This window comes from Tiliqua scincoides, chromosome 4 (assembly GCF_035046505.1).
Source record: "Tiliqua scincoides isolate rTilSci1 chromosome 4, rTilSci1.hap2, whole genome shotgun sequence".
Taxonomy (NCBI): Eukaryota; Metazoa; Chordata; class Lepidosauria; order Squamata; family Scincidae; genus Tiliqua; species Tiliqua scincoides.
The window spans coordinates 143,534,745-143,560,461 of NC_089824.1; the positions used below are offsets into that span (position 1 = coordinate 143,534,745).

The 25,717-nt window shown below is 42.2% G+C and overlaps 1 protein-coding gene across 2 annotated transcripts in view; it reads right to left on the minus strand.

Annotated features, from left to right (window-relative positions):
- Window positions 1–25,717, minus strand: part of GIPC2 (GIPC PDZ domain containing family member 2) — a 63,512-nt gene that overhangs the window by 8,821 nt on the left and 28,974 nt on the right. Inside the window, exon 6 of one of the 2 annotated variants that reach the window (XM_066623880.1) lies at window positions 24,846–25,003. In XM_066623880.1, the coding sequence (XP_066479977.1) occupies window positions 24,852–25,003 (152 nt within the window). In that variant the 3' untranslated portion in view covers window positions 24,846–24,851. Of the gene's footprint in view, window positions 1–20,063; window positions 25,004–25,717 lie in introns of those variants that run through there. The other variant, XM_066623879.1, reaches the window with a different exon arrangement.

Genomic DNA, 25,717 nt, shown 5'->3' on the forward strand with positions numbered 1-25,717 from the left:
CAGGCAGGATGGCCTGCACCAGGATGCTAGCGCTGCAACCAGGCCCGTGGATACTGGCAGGGGCAAGTTTTGAGCTGAGTGGTGCAGGAGCTGGGTGAGATTAGTGAGAGGGTATTTTGGAGAAAGGGAGGGGTGCTAAGGGGAAGGGAGAAACGAGGATGGCACAGGCCTAGGAAGAGGGCAGGAACAGAAAAGGTCTGTTTTGCCTTATCCTATCCTTCCTCTCAAGCCTTGTGACATTACCACCAGGCTTACTTAATTGTGCCTGCTAAATAGCTGGCACAGATCTGAGGAGCCCCATAGGGCAAACTGGGCTTTACCGGGCGTAAGGGGAAAAATATCCCCTTATCCTTGAGTATTCCTCTAACCTTATCCTAACCTGCACTGGATACACCACAGGCCATGCAGCCCAACTGTGCCAGCACAGGTTAGAATTGGGTTGACAGTAATTTTCAGCCCATTCTTACCTAACTGCTGCACCAAAGGCATAGGAACACTGGCATAGCATAAGCCAAATCCTATGCTGGCAGCTCTGCCATATTCAAAGGAAAGCACAAGGCGGGGCACCCAGCGCAGGTAAACAGGGCAGGTAAAAAAGAAGCAAGGCACAATAGAAAAGAAAAAGAAAACCACCACCAGCACAGCAACCAAGCCGTGCATCCACGCAGACCAGCTGGCAACCAAGTTCCATGTGCGCAGTGATCTCCTGGCAATGAAGACAGGCAAACTGCCAGGGGGCAGGTTGAAGTGAATAGAGATTGAATACTAGAAAAATATGTTTTGCCTTGCACACTTCAAGGACTTACTTTATTTAAAATATATATTTTTAAAATATAGCCTATTGTTTTCTAATACAATAGATAACATGTTTTATAATATCTGCTCACCTGTGCCCAGTGATCTTCTCTGTGTCAGGATATGTTGCACCTTCATCTTTTTGTAACATCAATACTTAGAAAGCAGCACTGTGTAGTATAGTGTTTCAAGGCTTTTTTTATCTGATCTCAGCACACAAAAATCATGCTCCCCCATGAGCACTTTTTCAAGTAAATTAAAACGGCATGCGAGGCAATGCAATTTACCAAGTGAAATGTGTGCTCAGCCTGGATTTTCCTTGAGGCTTTTCTCTAGGAAAAAAGGTGTTATCCATACAATGTCTTTTTCTATTAACACAGGCCACTCAAGCCCAGCTGCTTCTAATCAACAGATGCAATAAAATTGAGCCAAGCCCAACTGGAAAAAAGAATGGAAGAAGTTCTCCAGATTTCATATACCGTTGCTGAACACAGACTTCAAAGATTCTCTGCTCTCAGATCAGCGCATGATCTTCAATTTGGGTCACACTGCTCACAACAATTCAACTTGATTCTAAGATGCATTTTCTAGACACTCTTAGGAGATAAGCTGTGAAACTGATGCAGTATCATAACGAATCTGGCATCACTGAAAATAAAAACTACAACTTGTAAGGAAGATAGTTTCATCTGTGAAAATAGGGAGAGCTGCTTTGAACACTGCCATCTCAGTGTGATTGATTGCAGTTGCAAAACATGTCCTCCATCTGCTTCCACTCCCTGTGGAAACGGTAATTTTTGTAGGCCACATGTTTCCCAGATGTGTAGAACCTCCATGTGTAGAACAGTCCAGTTCACTTGCTGGCAGGGATATGAAGACGTCAGGAAGCCTGGACTCCACACAGCTGTACTAAATAAGTGCAGGTAAATATGACCACTTCTTCAGCATGGAACACCATCCCAAGGTTGAACTCCATGACAGGTCTCATGGGATTACGTCTAAGGGCCAAATTCTATCCAATTTTCTATCACCAGTGCAGCTAGGCCAATGGGGCACGCACTGCATCCTGCAGGGAGGGGGCAATCATGGAGGCTTCCTCCAGATAAGGGAACATTTGTTCCCTTTCCTCAAGGCTGCATTGCGGCTGCACCAGCACTGGAAAGTTAGATAGGATTGGGCCCTAAGTCATCCTTACAAAATGAAATGGATGTGAAACCTATCCACAATAGATTTTTATTAGGTTATTGTCCAGATCTACAGCTACAATGTAATACATGGGTTCCTAGGAGTAAGCCCCGCTGAACATAATAAGACTTCTGAGAAGACAAACATACAGGATTGGTCTATATATTTTGGCCCTTTGGTAATGAATATATGCAAAAAGATCTCTGCGTTTTCCCTACATTTTTCCTCATTTCCCCTGTTTTTAAACCATTCTCACTACCCAGGGACCTCTATGATGCTTCAGTGTCCTACACTAGGGTACAAGAGCCTCTTTGAATTCAGCACCACTACGGAAGGATCTCCTAGATCCGACAGGTTGTTTTGTGGATTCAGAGCCTTCTTGTCTGGGTTCCCCAAGATTAAGAAGAACAGGTTGTAGCCAGACCTCCTGCTGAGTTGGCATAGGCCAGCCAATTGGGTATTGACCTGGACAGTTCCCCTGTCCAGATCAAGGGGCAAGCAAAGGTGCCTAGATGGTTACAAATAGTCCAACTGGATGAACAAATGACGTCAACCCCAGGTTTTATCATGCCACACACAGTGCTGCTTGGATGGGTTGCACCAGTCTGGCATTGGAAACTGCTGCTGTTTCACCAGAAGGCATGCCCACTTATCATGTGAGTGCAGGTACCAGACTTCTGAATAGTACAAGTAAGAAAGAGAAGGTCAAGGTTTTAACCTCCATGTCCACCTTTGTCAGCAACCTCCCTTCCTTGTTTTTGTACCTCCTAATTACTGGTTGAACCATGCCTCATTTCCCCCATTGCTTTTCCCCATCTGTTGTTGTGTTTCTTCAGCCCTTGCAATAAACTCCTTCTATTTCTTACTGATTACCTGTCTAGCATGAGGTCACTAGTGAGGGAGCGGGTTGTCACACTTTCCAGACCACCCCAGTTTTGCTGCTGTTTGGTTTTAAGTGGCAACCATTGGACTTAGGGGATCCTTGTTAACCTGGCAGGCTTTCCCAAGGCAGCCTCTTTCTGACTGGGCTTCCTTGGGTAGTAGAAGCAAAAGTGATTGTGTTTCCCAGTTAGTCCAGATTGACCAGTAGGAAAAGTAGAGTGGGGAGAACAAGGGAGAAAGGGCCATTGTTAACCACTAGGTGCTGCGTCCCTATTGCCCTTTGTTCCCCTTCACCACAGAAAAAAAAATCACCCAAGCATGTGAAGTTGCTATTATTTCCACTTTAAATAACTTGAATGATGGCAGAATGACTTCCTCAAGACTGTGCAGTGGACCAGAGCTCTTCCTGTCCTCTACTGCCATGTTTTTCCATCTGTCCTGTGATCCGTAGAACTACACTTATTTGAACAAGAACGGCTCCATTTTGCTGTAACTGATGACAAGTCAGTATATTTTTGGAGGAAAAGACAACTTTTTCTGACCTTTTAGGTTCACACCTCTCCAATTTTCCATTCCGAGCACTTAGCAGGCCCTGAAATCAGATAACACATGGCGACTTGGTGAATCATTCTTGAGAAGGACTATATTTACTTGACATTATAGAGACATGTCTCAACTCTCTTCCCCATACAGACCTGAGAAGGCATCTAAACAGCATGATTGATTTTTGCAGGGATGCTTCTTTTGCCACCCATGCTGTCAGAATATCGACAATTTTGAGGTATCAGGTAGAATGGACTTTTCACAAGTGTGTCTTACTTGGCTTAATGGGTTCTGTGACTGCATAGCAGCCACTTGCACATGTTCTGTTCGTAGGATAGATTTTGTCATTCTATTTCTGCCTGCATCCACCTCTGACTCGAGCTGCTTTTTCAGCAATTATGCACAACTGCTTCTGTTCTCACATTCGAGCAGCTAAGAGGTATGAAACAAAGAGAACCTTATTGAACAGTTCCCGGCTTCTCAGCAACGACCACAATCGGCTGACACATGTGTACCAGAAAGAGGCAAATGGCAGCATCTTGAATGACAAACGCCTCCTTGTAGCCTGGCACAAAAAGTACAAGAGAGGTCTCCAGGTCCCTGAGTTCAAAACTTGTGCTGCTTGACACTTTTGAGTTATTTCCTACTGGCACAAAAGAAATTAGTTTTGACCAACATTCTAAGAAAATGTGGAAGTTTGAAGTTAACAGCAGGTATGAGGAGGCTCAGGCCCAAAGGCAGACAGCAGTTAGTATGTGCAAGTGGGCAAGTGAACAGCAGTTGAAGACACCCCCCACCACCACCACCACTGATGGAGAGAAGAAAGAGGACTTACTAGCATCTCTACCAGTGAAGATCCTGTTGAGAAACACCCGCCCAAGCCTGGAGTTTCCATAACCTAAAACATTAAGCGTGAAAGCTAGTAAAATGCAGAAACCTTGAAGCTAATTTTGTTTGTACAGAGAAAAATGTTTTACTACTAATAAGGCACAGAGCATCTCAATGGCACCTGAAGCCATTTTTACATTTCTAGAGGACTGTGGTTAGTGTGCAGCTGTACCCTTAGGCAGACCAACTAGGCAAGCAGTGAGGTGGTCAATTCTGCAAATGACAAAAAACTACTCCGCATGGTAAGAACCAAAACATGTTCTATACAGTGTTCCAAAAATATGTCCAAACTGGATGAATGGGCAGCCAAATGGCAAATGCTATTCAGTGTTCATAAGTGTAAAGTGATGCACATTAGAGCAAAAACAAAAAAGCCAGCATCACACATATTTATTCTACTTTTATTCCGGCTTCTGTGATGGCTACCTCCAGGTTCAGTATCATGCCTTTGAATACCAGTTGCAAGGAAGCATGGTGGGAGAGCGGTGTGCCTTTCTTTCCTGCTTGTGGGCTTCCCAGAGAGCCCTGTGGAAACAGAATGCTGGACTATGTGGGCTTCTGGCCTGATCCAGCAAAGCTTTTCTTATGTTCTTAGAAATATTTTAATGTTCCTTGTTCTTCTAGTCATCACAAGTTTTAAAAACACTACTGCTAGTATTCTTTCTAGTTTTTGTTGGCATTTCAGTGTAACAAAAATCTCCTGGGGGAAATTTAAGTAATGCTGTCTGTGAATCTCCAATCTTCAGACACACTTGTATGTAGTCCAGCGTTGGAAGTATAATAAGGAAAAACTGAACAAGAAGTGGGCTTATTCATGTGTTTACACATAGTCTGACGCATTTGTATTCAGGCATTACAAAGACCTGATTAGGTTAGAGGTCGAATCCATGCTGCTTATTTCAAACAACAGTGGGGCTGCATCAGTACGGGGCCATGCAAAATAATTAGTCATTATCACTGCTTTCTGGGAAACCTGTCATTAAAGGCAGCAGCAAATGCACAGTCAGAAGTCCAAACAGATAGTGGTGCAGACATGAAAATGGAAATGATCACTCACCCTGCAGAACTGGACACAGAAACACAGTGGGAAAGGATGTGAGCCCTTGCATTAAAAAATAAAACTTGGCTCAGATTACTGAAGAAAGGTTCTATGACCTCTTTTTTTAATGATTTATCTAGCCATGTCCTTCTGCACAGTCTAGGGCAGTGATTCCCAAATGTTTTTGATTGGCAGCTCCCTTGATCTACTAGGCCACTGGTAGCTCCCCATTAGTACTACAATCCTATACATTGTATAGGGTGGTGGTATTTTGCGCAGATTCCTCAGCTCCTCTGGCTGGTTTCTGCATTTGGAAACGACTGGTCTAAGGGAAAACAGGTCAGAGAAAACCTCAACCTCTTATCTTTTCTGTTGACTCTCTGAGCTTCGGTTTATAGAAGATAATGGTAATTTGGTTAGAAGAAAACCAGGGAGTGGACATCTGAATTTTATTAAGAGCCTCCCATTCTCCTTCACCATCCTTAATTCAATCACTGATAACTCCAGAATTCATAGCTTTGGACAAAGAATAGCAAATTAACATGATAATATGAGCATGTGGACATCCTGACACAAAAGGATCAGCAATGTAAAATTCAAAGTTGCCCAGTCAACCTAGAAGAAGTTGTAAGGCCTTCAAGAAGGATGGGGAGAAGCACTTTTGAATGTTTATAGAATGCTCTTTCTATGCATATGGAAGTGTCCTGAAAAACTGCACATCATAATTTGCTCCCTGCTAATTAGGCAAGAGGCACCTTCTAAGTGGTGGTTCTCTTTTATTGAACAGAAAAAGAACTATTAGCCCTTTTCATCCCAGCATAGTACCTTTTCCAGTAGCTGTTTGCTTATATGATTTTTCAGACTGTGAATTTTGACTCTAACAGTGTCTTACATTTTGTAAGTTAGAGAAAACCTGAACAAAGAACTCTTCTTCATGGAGTTTGACAAGCATGTATTCAGAAATAAGTCCCATAGTGTTCAATGGGGCTTCCTCCCAGGAAAGCGTGTATAGTAGCCATTTTTAACCACTGTGCCATGGCACATTGGAGCGCTGTGAGTGGTCCACAGGTGTGTCACAGGAATTTGGGGGAAGGTCATTTATTAATAGGGCCAATCGACCATATGAGCCCCCCCACTGGCAGCATAGTGTGCATTGTCAATTGTCAAAAACTTGATGGTGTGCTTTAACAATTCCTTGTCAGTATGCTGTGAGATGAAAAAGGTTGAAAATTGCTGGTGTATAAGATTGAAGCCTTTATTAGATAACTGACAATGTACACGTGCACCCAATAAGCTGGAACAGAGAGGCCAAGCTGCAGACCATCGCTATCCAAACAGTCTTCATCTCAAACAATTAAACAAGCAAAATTACATACTTATATACACAAGGTGTTTACTACCAAAGCTGTTAAAGCTTTGGCTTATATAGTGATGCACCAATGCTAACTAATTAGCTACACCTAATTAGGTGGGGGCTACAATAACAAAGTGCTTCCACCATACAAATTTGGGTCATCTTACTGATAAGACCCAAGTTTGCAGGGGCTAGCTCTGTAATTAAAATACATTGGAATGTAAGCTCATTAGTTCATAAGCAAAAACAACCAAGCAGTGTGCACATCTTTTGAGCCATTTTACTTCCAGGAGCCTGGTTCTGCTTAAAGACACATAGGCCAGGGAAATAAAATGGAGGAAACATTATGCCTGAGTAATACACCAATCATGAAAGCCAACCCTCACTTTTAGTTGTCTGTAGTCCTATCCACCTTGACATCAAACAAGAAGTGTCTGAATACCATATAAAGTGCATGAATGATACACACTCTCAAAGCTTGACCAAGCAGAACTTGGTCTACAACACTTTTTGAACCATCTAGATCAGTGTTTCTCAATGTGTGCTCCTGGGAGCCCTGGGGCCCCTTGGGATCCCTTCAGGGATCCTACAAGCATATCGTAAGAGGCTGCCATCTTCCTCCTGCCCAGTTATCTTGTCCGTCCCTCCTGCCTCTCCTGTTTATGGCTTCCTCATTCCCCTCCTGTTCTGGATCTTCACCAGTATGCAGTGTTGGGCTGAGCACTGCTCTATTCCTTGCATGCACCAGCATTCTGGGACTCCCCAAGACTCTGTGCATGTGCCACACAGTCCTTTGAGGAATGTAAAGTATTCCAGAGACTGAAAAGTTCAAGAACTGAAACTTTCAGTTCAGTCTAGTCCTAGCACGCTGAAACTTTCATGATTCTGTCATCTTTGAGAAGCTGGTGAATGTTACTCTGAGGGCGCAGTCCCAACCCCATATGTCAGTGCTTTCCAGCACTGGCATAGAGGTGCCAATGGGACGTGTGCTGCTTCCTGCAGTTGGGCGTCACTCACGGAGGCCTCTTCAAAGTAAGGGAATGCTTGTTCCCTTACTGCTGCATTGCCCTTATGCAATTAAGCTGCATTGCCCTTATGTCAGTGCTGGAAAGCACTGACATAAGGGGTTAGGATTGTGCCCTGAGTGACAGAACACTCTCTCCCCCCCCCTTTCTGTATAACCTGTCAGTAGTAAGGCCCATATGATTTATCTACAAGCTCAGCTTTATCCTTTCACCTGAAGTTCATTTACAACGTTACTGTGAGTCCTATGTCTTCACATCTCTTCAAGGGTGGAACAGTTCTAGACTCAGACAACCACATTAACAAAGGTAGTTCTTAGGTATGTTGCGCTTGTTATTTTACTAATCTATTTTTTTTCCTCCCCTGGGCCTTATAACTCAGAATAAACTGAGTTACTGGAAGAAATCTAGTATGTGCTACCAGTCTCACATATCCAATACACTTGGATAATCATAAAAATTATTCTTTGCTACAAGTCCTACATGAAAAGGGCAAATGAACCTTTATTGACCAAGCAGCATGTGTTGCAGAAAGGATCGTTTTAATGAGGTAGAAATCTAGTAATGCTCTCAATGATTCAGGCCTGGATAGTTTGGGTAGTAGAATTATTGGCTCATGAAAAGGCCATTTAAGAAAAGAGGTCTGCTCAGGAACTGAAAGGAAATTTGTACTTCTTTTATGGTTTAATTGATGCAAGTGGCTATTAAATGGTTCGTATGAAATGTTTTCCTGCATGCATTACTACATCTAATAACTTTTAGAGATACTATGCAACCTGTTTAAATTTAAGAGACTTTTTCCTTCTGAGTGTTTTGCACATTTTGAAATATTAAATTTACAACTTTCTGTAAAAAGAAAAATACTGATTTTAATGCGCTTGCAAAATTTTAGGCAGCACATCACTAATCATTTTAGAGCAGGGTTTTCCAAACCCTGGCCCATTGGTCAGATGCAGGTTTTGGACTAAGCCATCTGCCCTGTGAGTGGACCTTACCATTCCATCAGGTCGCTGCATGTCTTTCACCTTGTTTGGGGGACAGGGATGCTCTGTGCAGTCGCTTCTGCCCAGATGTCCTGTTGCACAGCCTTCTGGGATGCTGTGCAACAGATGCGACCTCCCACAGCATCCCTGACCCTCAAACGTGGTGAAAGACACACAGCAACTCAGCGGAATGGTAAGCTGCAATCAGAACGGGGACCACATTTTTGTTACGCAGTGGTCGCGAGTTTGGCAACTACTGCTTAGAGCATGCACTACCTGGAAACAACTCTGTATCCAAGTATCCAAGCCTTGGTTGTTGATTTCCAACTGATTCCCCCCTCCCGCCAAAAAAGATTAACCACAAATAAAAAACTAAACCATGGTGTCTTTTTGACTTTCATCCAGTCTTACGGAAGCTGCTTATCTGCAAGTAGCTCTCTTAAAACAGAGACATGTATAAGTGATGTGTGCATCTTCCTCAAAGAACAATTTCCCAGAGTGGGCCATCATTAGAAAGACTTGTGGCAATTGTCCACTACTCATATGTTTGGGCCATTGAAACATCTTTCCAGCCACACAGGAGCTATTCATGGGTAGAGATATACAACTGGTAAGAGGTTTAAAGGACACTAGAAGGGCTGCTAAAATAGTGTGGTAATTTGCCAACAATTTATAGCCCTATTCATGTGCTCATCATCCGTGGCCATGAATGGGGCAAACAGGAACACATAAGTCAGACATACCATGGCCCCAGAGCACCCCTGCATTCAGCACTTGTCTGCAAGGGAAAGTGCTGAGCATGAACAGAGATTCTGGCTGTCCAGACCAAGTGCTGAGCCCAGGGGTACCCAGGAGAGTGGACAGGGAGCATAGGGAGCATAAACATATGAATAGGGCTTCTATGTAGATGTCCATCATTCAACAGGAGGTCAAAAAGGCTCTTTTAGATAGTCATCCTTGCTTACCAACATTGAAATTAAGAGGTTTCTCTCATGCAAGATGTGTCAATGTCAAGGGCCCGATCCTGACCTGTGTGCACTGGCTCACTGCTTGTGCGCAGTGTTGCAAACATGCCGTAAGGCATGCCTGTGACACGTTTCACCCAGCCAACGTGGGCACTGGCTCAGCACAAGCCCACCCTGAACCAGCGCCGGGTGGAGGACAGGCAACCGCTGCTTGCAGCTCCAGGTAAGCTCTGGGCAGCGAAAAGTGGGGGCATGGGGGGAGGCGTTCCAGGGCAGAGGGAGGGTGGAGAGGTGGCATGAGAGGGAGTGGGGCAGGACTGGTGGAGCTCAACTGGAGCCCCACATCAGGCCTCTTAGCCAGACACGGGACTGTGCCTGCTAAATAGCCAGTGCAGAGTCTCCCCATTGTGGAGCTACTTTCCTTACGCAGGGAAAGGGGGCCAATATCCCCTTCCCCTGAGGAACTGCTAGCAGCTGCCCGACCTGCTCAGGATGCCACGGCAGCTATTTTGGCACTGTGGTAGCCCAGCACTCTGGTCAGCTCAGGATTGGGCTGTAAGGTTGCTTACATGGCAAGAATCTGATAAGGAAGCATTTCGTTAGAGGTCCCCATTCTACATGCAATGTAGATGCAATGTAGGATGCCACGGCAGCTATTTTGGCACTATGGTAGCCCAGCGCTCTGGTCAGCTCAGGATTGGGCTGTAAGGTTGCTTACATGGCAAGAATCTGATAAAGAAGCATTTCGTTAGAGGTCCCCATTCTACATGCAAAGTAAAATGCAACTGCGTCCCCGTCTAGAGATCATCTCTAGATTTTACAGCCCTTATTCATGGTCATAACAAAGTAGCAAGCAGGCAGGTCAATATTTCTTTTATCACTGTTTCATTCTACAAATGAAAACTTTAGTCTGAGACATAACCTGTCCAAATACACAGGACATTTATGGCTGAGTAAGGACTGAAACCAAGCTTTGCAAAAGCCAGAATTCCATCCACTGCACTACTGGAAATCTAACTTTTCCAATTTTCTTTTTCTCTCCCTGAACAAAGTCACCTAATAGTATGCTTTAAAGAGTGAGTGCAACGGTTCCAGGAAGAACCGTTCTGAGATGTGTCAATGTGCTACAGGATTTTAAACTCTGCTGTGTTTTGCTCACAGCTAATAAAACTACTTCTGTCAATATCTGAAAGGTCTCTAATGGGAATTCCTGAAGACTTCTTTATTTGCAGTGAAAGTTTCCCAGCTCTTACTGTGCAATCACTCTCCATGAGTGTATATGTTTTAAAAAACTGAACATATTACATATCATAAATCAGTCTTCAAAAGTTTCTTAGGACTAAACATGTGTATTAACACAAAGCATGAAAGTTTTCTTATGTTGGAACTATCTCTTTCTTCTAATCCAGCTGTCAATACTTAGTTTTCTTCTGGGTATTTAACCTGGAACGTGCAGCCTCAGGCTCTGCAATGACCGCAGCACTTAAGAAGGTATGTTTCAGGCTCCTTGTTCTTCTCAGATCTCTGCCAGTCTTTATCATCACATGATAAATACATAGTAACAGCTTTCATTTTATTCCTTAAGGACTGAGAGCAAAATGTACTTCAAGGAGATACATTTCCTCACATAAGAGATCCTGAACGGCTTCAATATGTATGTTTGCACTTTCTTTGATTTCTTCCTGCCTTGATTCATGCATAGGGGCCTCATCTCCTCAACTGCAGCAGCACATGAACAGAAGTGTTCCATTGTGCCAGAAATGACCTTGGACAAGCTGCTGCTGCAGGCCTGAAGTTCGCAATGACAGGTTTTGCTTTTCCATCACATTTCTTGGTACCTCCTGGTGTTTTTCTTTTTAACTGTCTTCTCAGAATCCAAACATTTATACTCCACTAAAACAGCTCATCAGCACTTTGCTCTTCATATCATCTTTTTTCAGGGTTCGTTCTAGAGGTTGGCAAGGCTAACATTTATCAAGATGCCAAAAGAATTGTTTGTACATCCCACATCTTCCAGGTTAAGAAAATCCACAGTGCATGCCTTACCCAGCAGTTCCCAAAATCTGCCTGAGTTGTGCATCCAGTAGTCAAATTCTAAACCACAAGGGTCAACCATTGTTATGCAGTGCTCTGCATAAATATAGATTGGGTCCTCTGTATCCATGGATTCTGCATCCACAGATGTAACCAACTGCAGATTGCAAATATTTAAAGAATTCCCCTCACTTTCTCCTCCTTGACTGCCAGTGCTGTCCTTTGAAGCTCAACATGTGCAACTGCAGGCTCTAACTCATCTCACCCAGCAGCTCCCTCCAGGCCAGAGATGCTTTGGCACAGAAGCAGCCAATCAGCCTGTCACTCAGGCTGCCTCTGGGCCTTAAAGGCCACCACCTAAAAATACAATACTTTGCCATTTTTATATAGGAACTTGAGCATCCATGTTTTTGGGAGTCCATGAGGATTACTGGAACCAAAGCCCCATGGATATTAACAGCCCATTATACAGTGATTTGCTATCATAAACTGCAGATTTCATATTTTGCAAATCTTCTTGAAGTCATAGGGACACAGCTCTGGGGAAGGGGATATAAAGGAATCTTGTTATAAGCTACTAGAGTGCTATGTCTGAGCTAACCATCGGTGGCAGAGAGGAGTTGCCATCAAGTGGAGCTTGGGAGGTGGAGGGCCAGAGAGAGGTCAGACCAGGAAGGAATCCAGCTGGAGTTCTATGAAAGACTAGAACTATTCAATTGTAAAAATCCCTACGGGGGGGGGGGGGGAGATTGAGAACAGCCTGCCTATGTAAACTATCTTGGATTAAAGTCTAAGGAGAAATCTGACGACCAAAGAAAAGCGGTATATAAATACCTGTATAAATAAATAAATATCTCCCAGACTGCCTTTTCAACCTTTTCAAAGAGGCTGCACCTACCAATGATGCAAACAATATTTTAAATTCTTACTAAAATGTTCTCAGAACAATGCAAACTTGAAGAGGGAGAGAGGTGGCACTCCTTATTTATCACTTGCATAATCATTCACATTTGACATGCTGAATGGAATCTGGAGTTTGGACCAGGATAATTTTTCTGAACTACAAACCATTGCTGTCTGAACTTTTTAATCACACATTTTCACTCTAATAGACATTCTAAATGTGTGTTTATCCTGGACTCTCACCAGCCTCGTTTAATGCACATATCTTAATATTTTCATGCCATACTTAACAAGGTGACTTCAGCACACCAGCAGCACAATCCAATACAATTTCATTCAGATGTTCTTTCCACTGTGTTCAGCTGGGCTTACTCCTACAAAATCATGCACAGGATTGCAGCCTAACAGTCCAATCCTATCAACCACCCCGCCAATGCAGCTGTGCTACCAAAGTGTGCACTGCATTCTGTGGGGGGTGATACAGTCCCAGATGTCTCCCAGATGAAGGAAATATTCGTTCATTCACCTGGAAGTAAGACTCCATTGCCTGAATGGATCTACTCAGACCTGTGCCAATGATTTAGCTGGTACTTCTGAGTGAACCCAGAAAAGTGAATCAAGACTGGGACAGGGGATAGGATATTGGCGGCACTACGGCCACCACCCCTTCCCAGCCTTCATCTACACCCCTCCCCAAACCATTCTCCTTTCCATTCTTCCCACTCCCTGTTCCCTTCCCTCCCCTGCATTACCAGTACCAGGACCCCTTTCCAGATTGTAGGCACGTAGCCTTGACCTCTCACTTCGTATGGTATGATGTGTCATGTTTTGCGACAGCTATAAAGAACTCTGCACCACCAGAACTCTAGTTCCTGTAGTGCAAGGCCCCCACAGGATTGGGCCATAAGTCATAGAATAGGTCCATAAATCAATGATGGCAACAAACAACAGCAAAAGCTCTGTTTCTGTTGTATTATTTCGCTTTCTTTATCATCCAAGCATAGCTACATTTTATACTTCCCAGTTCTTGTGTACAAATTGTTTTTCAAATCAGAATGGGAGTGTTGCTATTTGATAGCAAACAAACAAAACTGTCATCTGACAGCAATAAAGTCTTTTCTGTCTCTTTATAAAGTTGTTTGCTGTTTTGTTTAAATTGAGTGCAACCCAGTCAAAGCCAGAAATACTGATCGGTTGCCTAACTGTATTATTTCTTAAGCTGATAAGTGATGTCAGTAGCAAAAGATCCATTCTTTCCAATAGTACAGGATCAGACTGTTGGCCTGATATTCCTAGATTTGATGTTGTGCAACATTACTTGGCTGCATAGTTTCAATCACCGCAGCTGTGGTGATGAACAATGCACAGTTTGTGTTTTATAGTGTAGGAAGAGGTGTGTTGAAAGCATTAGCCGCCTTGGAATTTTGCCAGTGCTGACCAGCAATGAATCACGCTCTCTAGAGCAGGATGGAAAGAAGCGATGGAAAGAAACAGCTAAAATTTGTCAGCAATTTGACAAGGAAAAACATCAAACAAAATTTTAAAAGAAAATAAAATGTCTTTGTGTGAATATACTTTTTTTTGTTATATAGCACTCATCTAGAATACTGTACATTATTCAGAAATAACATCACACTATTTGAGATCACAATGGGAGATCCACAGTGTGCATAAGGAGAGGTACATATCATCATCTGTCTTACCTAAAAAATGGTGCATGCAGTTGCATCCAGATTAAGCCAACTCCACTGTGACCTTTGTTGATTCATTCCTCTTCCAAACAGCAGCCAGAATGCAACATCACACACACACACACACACACACACACACACACACACACACACACACACACACCCCGCAGTATTAAAATACTGGAATTGGAACCAACTAAAAATGTATTCTGTCCAACCTGTCTGTGAGCAAGAACCATAGGCTCTTCATTCTTCTTATATCAATCTATGCAATCCAGTTTATGGTATGCCACAAGAAGGAAATAAGGTATGTTGCAAAAAAGGACTCACAAGGCAAAACTCCAGATTACTCAAGCAAGTGAGCCAAGCTCATTGGAACAGGGTGACTGGGGAACCAAGGATAACATTTTCTTACCTTCACCAAACAGAGAAATCAATGAGACTTAAGACATGAATGTGTGTGCAGGAGTCTTGTACTGGTAGTGCAGAAAGAACCCTTTAGAGCAGAGTTAACAAACTTAACTTTGTTCAAGGTGCCCTTTGTGTCACAGTAATTCCTTTACAGTGCCCCTACAATCCCATCACTGTCTTAGTGACCAATCCTATCTATTCCCTGCCTCCCCACACTGACGCAGCAATGTCAAAATGGCTAACGCTACATCCCACGGGGCAGTTGTGGAGATCTCCTCTGAGCAAAGGAACATTTGTTCCCTTACAAGGTGGGTAAGTCTCTACCGTGCACAAGGGGGGAGGGGGGAGTCTACTCGGACCTGCACTAGCTAATTCCCTGGCACAGGTCCAGATGGACCCATGCTGCAGGATCAGGCCCAGGAAGGAGGCTAGGATTTGGCAGCCACTGTCAAACCCCCTTTCCAGATCTGATCTGCCCATCCCCCATCACCATCATTTTTTCTGCGCTGAAATACCTTCCTATAAACACTCCATCTGACTGACCCACATCAAAAATATTCCTGCTATGTGACTTTTCTTTTGTTCATCTTATCCAGTTCTGCTATTAATTTGCAAGTGGTTCTCCATGTACTTGGCAGAACTGTAAGTTTTCCATAGTGTACTCTCCCAGTTGCTCTTTGTGCCTTTGATTTTTCTGTTTTATTTATTATGCCAATCCTATTTTCCTCTTCCATTTTTTTTAAGAACATAAGAACAGCCCTGATGGATCAGGCCATAGGCCCATCTAGTCCAGCTTCCTGTATCTCACAGTGGCCCCACCAAATGCCCCAGGGAGCACACCTGATAACAAGAGACCTGCATCCCGGTGCCCTCCCTTGCATCTGACATAGCCCATTTCTAAAATCAGGAGATTTATTTTTGCACTTTTGCACTTTCTCTGGCTGCCACATGTTTGAGCAAACATTTCTTGGAAGAAATGTTTTTGACATAATTCTGGGCTATATTGGTGAATGGTAAAAACTTGGAAAGTCTTTGATAGATCTTGGGTGTTTTCCCCCCTGACCAAAGCTCTTTTACACAGTCCCATCAACCTGATTTGCCTCAGTCACCCAGAAACAAAAATGTTGAATATGTATTTTATATTTGGTTTTTGTATTCTAGAGATTCTCAAACATTTTTCTGAATCTCTCTTTATCTCTCATTGCATCAAATGAAAAAAAAACTGCATAAGACATCCACTCTACTTTGAAATTTTCCAACTTCAAGAGAACTGTGAAGACTGTTTGATAAAAACAACAGCCCATATAAGCAAGACTCTTAAGGCATTTCTAAAACTAACAAACTTACTGTGACACAGACTTTCATGGACCACAGCCCATTATAGCACAAAACATTTGTTAAGGGTTCTATCCAGCACGTACAGAAAAACTAGCTAGGAACTTTCTGGGACCTTCTCCCCCACAACATCCTTGCATGACTCCTGAAAACCCTCTCCTGAAGGCCAGGAAACACTTTGGAACAATATGGGATGCCATATTGAAGGCTGTTGACAGGGGAAAGATTGGCAAAGACTGGCACACACACACCCAGATACAAGTGCCTTCCACTTGATCAGATCAAGGTTAGGATGCTACCTACTATCTTTCAAAAACTCATCTTTTGCAATTGACTGCAACATGGCTAACATGGCTATCCTTCTGGAATAATTTGTTCCTGTGTAAGGCAGGCTTTACATAGCCCTCTGCTCTCCAACTGCAGGCCAGTCATAAAATATGCAATTGCGCTGTATGTAAACCTAACTGTAACCCCTTGGCCTGTTTTAAATTATTAACTACAAGGTCTTCACTGATGTATACTGATGTGTAAACTGAATGCATGAAGGGAGAACGCCGTTGCAATCTCTCTTATAGGAATTAATTCAAGTTTAGTTGTAACCATATAATTCAAAATCAGTTAAAGACACTGATAATGGTAGGTGTCTATTATACTTCTGGAGCCATTCCCATTTCAGACAACTGGGGGGAAAAATTCATTTCATGTGAAAAAAATACTATAGAAAAAGCTAAACTGATTGTTAAGGGTTCCTTATCTTTCATCAGCATGGACAGACACGTCAACATGTTTTGCTCTGTTTCAGGGCATGCTCCCAATGAGCCGTTCTGCAGAAGTCTTCTCTTGAGCAATATTATTATTATGATTGCAAATACTTCAACTGCTAGTGCAATAAAAACATCCTTTAATACATTAAGGGTTGCTCTAAATGACTTGATTTATGCACAAAAGAGTTTCTGTTTTGGGTAATGCCTGGAATAAAAAATTCATTTGAATATTCTGCAGACTTTCCAAATAGGTACAAATTAATATTTCTTGGCTTCAGGCCCCATCCTCTCTAACTTTCTAGCGTTGATACAGCTGCAATGTGGCCCCGAGGTAAAGGTGCAAATGTTCCCTTACGTTTAAGGGGCCTCCATGACTGCCCCCCACCACAGGATGCAGCACATGCCCCATTGGCATAGTCACATCAGGGCTGGACAGTTGGATAGGAATGGGCCCTTCCTCATCTTTGTTCGTCTTATAATTCCTTGCATTTGTATGTCAAATACAAGAATTTGAACCTTTGCCTCTCCACAGAGACACCACAATATCAGATATATATATATATATATATATATATATATATATATATATATATATATATATATATATATATATATATATATTTCCTTTTTTCAAGGAAGAAAGAACTCTATGCTTGTTCATGTTGTATCTTCCACTAAGTATGGAGGAAAAAATGTTACTTTATTCTGTTGCTTCTGCTTTCATTCCCTTTCAGAATAGCTTTGAAGCACCAGTAAAGACACATGGACACTTCCTAGTCTCAGCACCATCTAGGCTTTCATATGTGTTTATGGAGATTCACACAATGTTGTCATCCATCTAGTATCCACTGGACTGTTGTCAGCACTACTGTTCCCTCTTTTTGAAGGGCACACACTAAAATTCAAGAGACCATAACAAAAACAGGAAGGGTAAAGGGGGATTCGGTGACTCTACCATGTCCCAGAACAGGCTATAGCTACTGCAGTGTGGGAGGAATGTTACAATTCCACATGTGATTGCCCAGTGGAAAATCAATACAGTAACTGGTTGGCACTACAAGGAACACATATGGAAGTGTCCCAAGTCGAAAGAAATAGCAATTGAATAATATAATCACAGCAGTAAAGCATGGAGTTTATGTGCAATCACCTATACATTTGCTGCATGTTTTCCCCAAATGCCTAACATTCCTTCACTAATCATCAAATAATGAACAAAATTGGATTGAGCTTCCTATCATAAGGTCTCCACCATTCTACTGTAGACTAGAACTGCTTTGGGATATCCAAATTAATAGCTCAGTGATGAACTGAGCCAGGTCAGGTCTATTAAAATTCATTTGTTAAGGCATTAGAAAGACAAGCTGGTAGCACTCAGGAGGACAACATTTTAAGCAGAACCATTTGTCTCGGCAACACACTGAACGGAGGCCCCGTTCCAAACTTGCTTTGTTCATCTTCTTGACCTTGAAGACCACAAGCAGCAGCAGCAGTAGCAATAAAGTGATGTCATCTGCTGACAGTGGAAAACGACCATTAAAAATTACAAGAACATTAAAGTAGTAAGGGATTAAGTAAGAAGAGGAAAACACAATAAAATATGGGCATAAATTACGAGAAGTTGAAAAAGAAAGAGAAGGAAGGTTCTGAGTCAGAGAATCAAACATATAACCACAACATAAAAGGAAGCCAAAACCACCATATTAAGTAGTAAGGCAAAAACAAACATGTACAGAAACAGGAGGGAGGACAAATAAAATCATTAGGTACCCTGTAAGATACGAAGGAGCTCACCACAGGTAACAAGGTGTGTGATATTTGCCTCCTCATATTAAGAGTGTTATTGAACCAGGCTAGTAAAAGTACATGATTCAGCTCTTGTTATCACTCCTTGTTATCTTTTCACTGCATTTAAAAGACAGAGAAAAACATGATGCCTGGAAAAAAATAGCCCAATAATGAATCTACTTCCACTGGTTTTGGAATTCACAAGATACTACTTTGCCTTTTGTCAAAGAATAAGAGAAAGAGAAGCAAAACACTGAGGACAAAATCTGCCAGATGACAACCGATACCAGCTTAAAAGCAAACACCAGTATTGACTAAACATAGTAAGATCACTAAAAGCGCAATCCTAACTGTGCCCTAGGTTGGCGCAAGTCACTTGTGCTGGCCCAGGAGGATGGCAAACATGCCGTAAAGCATGTTTGTGCCTCCTCGAGAGTCAGCTGGGCTGGTGCTGGGACAAGTGCTCGCCCATGGAGGCTGCATCCAGCCTCTGCGCTAACTTGGGGAGGGAGGGTTGCATTGATTGATGCACAGGTCTGGGGAGGAGGGGGGAGGGAGGTGTTACAGGGCAGGGAGGGTGGGGAGCTGGAGGTGGGGCTAGGTCCTGGCAGTTATGCCGGATCCCAACCCCTTTCCCCAAGCAGCACGGAGCCACTTCAAGCTGCTCCTGACTTGTGCCACCTCCTGAGATAGCACAAGTTTGAGGAGACCCATTGGGGCAATAGTGGTTTACCCGGGGGTAAGGGGAAGAATTTCCCCTTGCCTCCAGCTGAGCCATTTCTGGCCCCAATCTTGCGTTGGATATAGTGCAGGCCTCCTGGCCTGCCTGTTCCAGCTCAAGATAGGATTGCGCTGTAAGGATAATTGTTGCTTGCCTGACACATTTTCTGTGAATTGTTGCCTCATATGTTTTTATATGCATGTATAGGTGGAGCTGGGTACATGTCAGTTATGTTACGTCCACATGAAAGATCACTGACCATACACTGGACAAAGATCCAATTTACAGCAGTAGCATAGTAGTCATTTTATGCATTTAAATTTATTATTATTATTAATAATAATGTGAGCATGCGAGGCTAACTACATGTTTAACCTAGAGTTAAATTTAGACTCTAACTCTCTAGAATCAATTATGTTGGTGGTAATCTGTAGGTTACTTATCCATTTTCTGCAACACAGTTACTGTATGTTGCATCCAGATGAAAGATCACTGACCATACACTGGACGAAGATCCAATTTACAGCAGTGGCATAGTAGTCATTTTATGCAGCTCTACTCACCACCCCAACACTACTTGCTATATTCACCACAAGATATTCATGTGCAAGGAGCTCTCCATGTGATTCTGCTAATTTTTTGCAAGATGAGTCTCCAGAAGATGAGAATCGGTGTACTAGATGAGTTTCATATCCCTTTTAGTCCTATGACTCAGAATGCAGGCACACCTCACAGTGTAAAAAGCAAGCTTGAAAGTAACTTAGAAAATAGGTTTAATTTATTTGTTTAGAATCTAGTACAAAAGAATATTGTAAAGATACAGCATTTGCACAAGTTTTGCTCTAGTGACATGTTTGGCTCAAATACTATTGCTTATGGAACAAGCTTCCATGGTTCTCCACAACTCCAGTTATTCTGTATAGCTTAAACCAAACCCCAGTGACAGAAAACACTGAAAATGAAGTGTAATCTGATTTGATTGTTTTTTGAAAAAAAAAAAACATAAAACTCAACACCACCACAAAAAAAAATATTAACAGGATTAAATAGTAATTTTAATATTATTTTAGCAGTGATCACCTGCTTTTAGGTGTAGTAAAAACAACAGACTAAGCAATATGCATACATCAATTTCTAATGGAAAAAAGTGATTGCAATTAAACTTGGCAACACCTAACCACATTAATAAACAAATAATCTCTCTTAGAAAAGTTTTGCCAACTTTAATTTGTCTCTTTCAAAACAAAACGACTTACATGGAGTATTAGGTTTATACCCAACGACTTCTTGTGTCAGATCTGTTAAACTGTCACATTGAAGTGACATTTTCTAGCCTATAAAATCTATTCAAATGGCATGGAGCCAATTAGAACAGCTAGACTCAACAAATTGTTTTATTTCTTGCACAGAATAATCCAGCAACATCTACATAAGATTAAACAGCTGGTCTTTCTTGTTCCAGGCACTCTGTTGTGATTAAGGCATATTGACTAAATTATTCCAGTATTCCACTTTTTGGAGCTGCTGCCTTCATGGGAAATGTTAGCAGTCACAGATCGCACAAAACACGTAACAAGCGCAACCCATTTGAGAATCCAGGCACAACTTTCATGCTCCCAAAGTTAAACCGAGGTTTTGCGTTGTATGTGAGCTGGCCCACAAATAAGTAGGTCAAAGAGATCAAACAAACATATTCATGATACAAAATCAATTTGAACCTCATTCCCATTAATAAAGTTCCAGGCACACAACACATGATCTGAATTCATTAGATACCTCAGCTTATGGATTTACTAGATGTTATTCTCTTGCATTATGTACATTTTCCAAGTCAAGAAAAAGTTAAACCTACTTTGGTACAGAGAGACTATTACAGCCCAATCCCATGCCTGTTTACTCAGAAGTAAGTCCTATTATAGTCAATGGGGGTTACTCCCCAGTAAATCAGCACAGGACTGCAGCCTGAGAACTCTAAGAGCTATGTGGTGAAAAAAGTTTTAACTTCTTTTAGGTTTTCAACTTCCAATATTTTTCAGTCACTTCTAACAGCTGGTGCATTGGTCACAAAATATTTTTCCAGATTTCTCTTAGAAGTGGTTATATAAATATATATAATTATATAATTGTATTAGTAAAAAAACCTTGTTTTGTATCTATCAGAGATTAGAAACAGTTTCATTCTACCAGAGAAAGACATTTCTGTAGTTCAAAAGCTTGTATAGTTTCAACACAATTACTGCCAAGTACTGTATAACTAAGCAACCAGAAGTCACCTATTAATCTCATTCCTCCTTTTTGAAATGTTTGGCACATAACAAGTCCCCAGAATTCCAGGATTCACAAAAAAATGTGTTTAAAAACAAAATCAAATGTACAGCTTCAGTACACTTATACAGTTACTGTGACATTAACACATGAATAAATAGTTACAAATCACTTCTTCTTTTTTGACAGACCATCATATTTTCATTCAAAAATGGGATTGTAATAATAAATACATACAGTACTAAGAATTCCCAATTAACTTCTTCTGGATAAACCTAATTGAAATAGAGTAGCATACTATATATGCTTTGATTAATTCTCATTTGTGCAGTTCCTGATGGAGTGTATCCCATATGCCATACATTTTCATCTCCACTAGTTCCAAACCACACATCAAGTCCCAAAGCATGAGAGTTTTCTGACATTCTGTGGTTCTGAGAATGCTTAATGGACAGCAGAAAAAGGAGATCTAAATTTATGGATTTTATTAAGAGAAAGTAGCAGAGATGCAGTAGTGTTGGCACAAGCCATTTTTCCCATCCCCTCATCAGAACATCAATATTATTCCTTCCAAAACTTTTCTTGCTTAACTAGCCCAGGCTGAGAGTCATATGAGGCATTCTAAAATATAGGGGAGAAAAAATCCCAAGAATTGGTCAGAGACAACTTTTGCAAGTAGACTCTCTACCTGGTTTAGCCTCCGACACCACTCCCAAGCCTCAACCTCAAGAATGGCTTTTTCAGGGGAGTTCAGCAGGAAGGAGAGGGTAGGAAAAATGGCTTACGCTAGTACAGAGCTTTCCAAAACCTGGCCCAGATCCAGGGTTTGGTGAAAGTCTTCCGCCATGTGAGTACAGCTTACTGGTCTGCCGTGTCACCGCATGCAGCCCAAGTATATCAGGGCATAGGGATGCTCTGTGCAGTTGACTCTGCCCGGCACCTTGGGATGCCTTCTGGGACACCAGGCAACAGACATACTGCCCAGAGTGTCCCTGCGCCCCAATCTACTTAGACTACATGCAGCGATGCAGCAAAACAGTAAGCTTCGGGCTGAACCTGGGCCAGTTTTTCAGCGTGCAGTGATCGCAAGTTTGGCAACCGCTGCGCTATCACATTGCACTAGCACCACTCTGGATACTACTTGGAACAGTGTTTCTCAAACTGCGAGTCGGGACACACTAGGTGGGTTGCAAGCCAATTTCAGATGGGTCCTCATTCATTTTAATATTTTATTTTTAATATATTAGGCTTGAAGCTACCATGGTATGTGACTGCATGTGGGGAAATGTTGCAGACCTGTACTTTAAACATGCTACTGTGTATATGCTTTTAACAATGATAGTAAATGGGATATACTCTTGGGAAAGGATTGGGTAGGATTGCAGGCTAGGATTGTTAAAAATTTTCCTGCTTGATAATTTCACTTTGATCCTGACATCGCTTCTGTTAGGTCCCAACAGACTCTCATTCTAAAAAGTGGGTTCCGGTGCTAAATGTGTGAGAACCACTGACTTGGAATGTTTCGTGCAGGGATATTTTCCAAGTGATACTAAAAATGCCCTTCAGTCTGGAATGTGTCTCTTGGAATTGCATTTACGCAGAAAGGAAACAAGGAGGCATTCTAAAACTAAAAAGTACGTTCTAGTGATTATATGTTAGTGTGTGCTTTATTTACAGTTAGTGTGTTTTATTTACAGACTTAAAAAATTACAACACTACTCTAAGAATCACTTGTGAAAGTGCCAAAGTTCTGGGACTCTTATCCAAAACGCCACCACAAAGCACACTTGAAAGACATTCTCTGACTGCTATGCAACAACAAAGTGTTTTTTATAAGGAGTTACTTTATACTCCTTATACCGCAGGTCAAAACACATGTTAGCAGGATTATGTGCTTCCAGCTGGAAGCACTTTTTTTTCCCCTCAAAAAGGAGTCTCATAGAGAGGCGATTCTAGCAGAGACTGCAGCATGCTGGAATAAAGAGGTTAAGGGTGCAATCCTAAAGTGCCCTTGGGGGGCACAAGTCCCTTGCACTGGTCCAGGAGGGTTGCAAACATGCCATAAAGCACTTTTGTGCCTCCTCAGGAGCAAGCCACGCCAGTGCACGGAGGTGTGCTAGAGCACGGAGGCTGCATCCAGCCTCTGCGGCAGCTTGCCTCAGGTAGGTTGCGTCGGCTGACCTCAGCCGACACAGGGGTCTGGTCTGGGGAGGGCAGGGAGAAGGTGGGGTGCAGGCGGGCAGAGGGCGATCCTGGGGGGCGGGCAGGCAGGGAGCGGGAAGCAGGGCTGGGACTGAGAAGATATGCCGGATACTAGCCCCCTTTCCCAAGCAGTATGGAGCGGCTGCTAGCCACCTCCAGAGGTGGTGCAAGTCCGAGGAGACCTAATGGGGCTGCTGTGGCTTACTGGGAGTAAGAGGAAGAGTTTCCTTGCCTCCAGCTGAGCCACTCTGGGCCCCTATCTTGCGATGGTTACGGTGCAAGATAGGATTGTGCTGCACCTCCCATCATTTTGACACTGAAAATGCCACTGAAAATAAATGACAACGTGCCCCTGAAGCAGAGTACCCAAATCACAGGCAAATCAATGCTGGAAGGGGGCAATGCTGACCCTTGAGTCGGGTCAATAGTACATTCACTTCATTGTTACAGCAGCTCTCAGGATGTCAAGACATTCTCATACCTTTTCACAAAAGATTCACAAACCTTTGATTGTAGAAGGTCCTCGATTCACTCTCTAGCATCTACAGTTAGAATATGTGAACATGCACACACAAAACCATCAAGCATTCCTTTAAGGAAGAGATTTTCGAGGAAAGCAAACACTGTAGCCACTTAGATAAATGTGGGAGAATGAGGAAAAGGCAGGTCAGGATTAGTGATATATTTCTTCAGTGCAATTTTGCTCAAGTTGAACAACAGATCACTCCTTTTGTGATCAGAAACGCAATTCAATCCCATAGGATTTTTAGCATCCTACTGAACTGCTCTCCACCTTAATTTTAAAAACTTAACTTGCTAAGCAAGTACCTGAAAAATACTGTTTTTTGAGAAATTTCAAGTGAGTGCATTTCAAATCAAGTGCCTTATCAGCCTAAAAGCTTCATACAAGTACAGCCCTGAACTCATTTTTGAGAAGAAATTGGTATCAGCTTCAAACAATCTCTCTTAAAATTTATCCAAGATTCCAAATATTCATATGCTTCTATTCAGAAACATGATTTATAATCTATGCCATGTCCCCAGACAGCTGACAATGCACACTAAACCTGCCTACTTTTCGTTAAAATCGTCCTTGCATCGCATCACCTATGGCTCCCCACACATCAAAGACAAACTCGTCTGGGAATGCAAAGTCTCCTAGAGCTTCATCAAGTGCAACTGCAAACTCATCAGGGTTGTTCTTGCCTTTTCCAGCTTCCACCATTGTTGCAGCTGAAAACAAGAAGAGACAGAAAAATTATAAAGTACACTGTTAGGGGCATGGATATGAAAGGTCACCATTATTAAGATACTACAGTGGTACCTCGCATAACGAATGCCTTGCACACCGAAAAACTCGCAAGACGAAAGTGTTTTTGCGATTTTTTCTGGTGACTCGCAAGACGAATTTTCTATGGCCGTGCTTCGCAAGACAAATTTTTAAAATTAAAAAGTTGAAGTTTTGTGCTTGAAATTTTTGAAATCCTCAGTACAGTACAGTACAGTACAGCCTTTAAAGAGCACTTAATAAACACTTTGTAAACCAAATTTGACTTTGTTCTGACTTTTCTTGCCCATAGGAACGCATTAATTAAATTTCAATGCATTCCTATGGGAAACCGCGCTTCGCAAAACGAAAAACTCGCACAACGAAAGGACTCGCGGAACTAATTAATTTCGTTATGCGAGGTACCACTGTACTTGTAGTTGGCCAGCTGAAAATTAGCAAACTACATGTTTGATGGAACACACGTATGCAAAATAAAGGTTAGGAGAAAACATTCATGGAGACTCCAATAATTTATAGCCCAATCTTATGAGCGACAGGTGCCACTGTAAAGGCATATACAGCAATGTACTGTATATGCCTTTACAGCATCATACAGTGTGACACCAGTAGCCATTTTAAAACCAATGCTGCAAATTGGCAGTGGTGGGGTACTATCA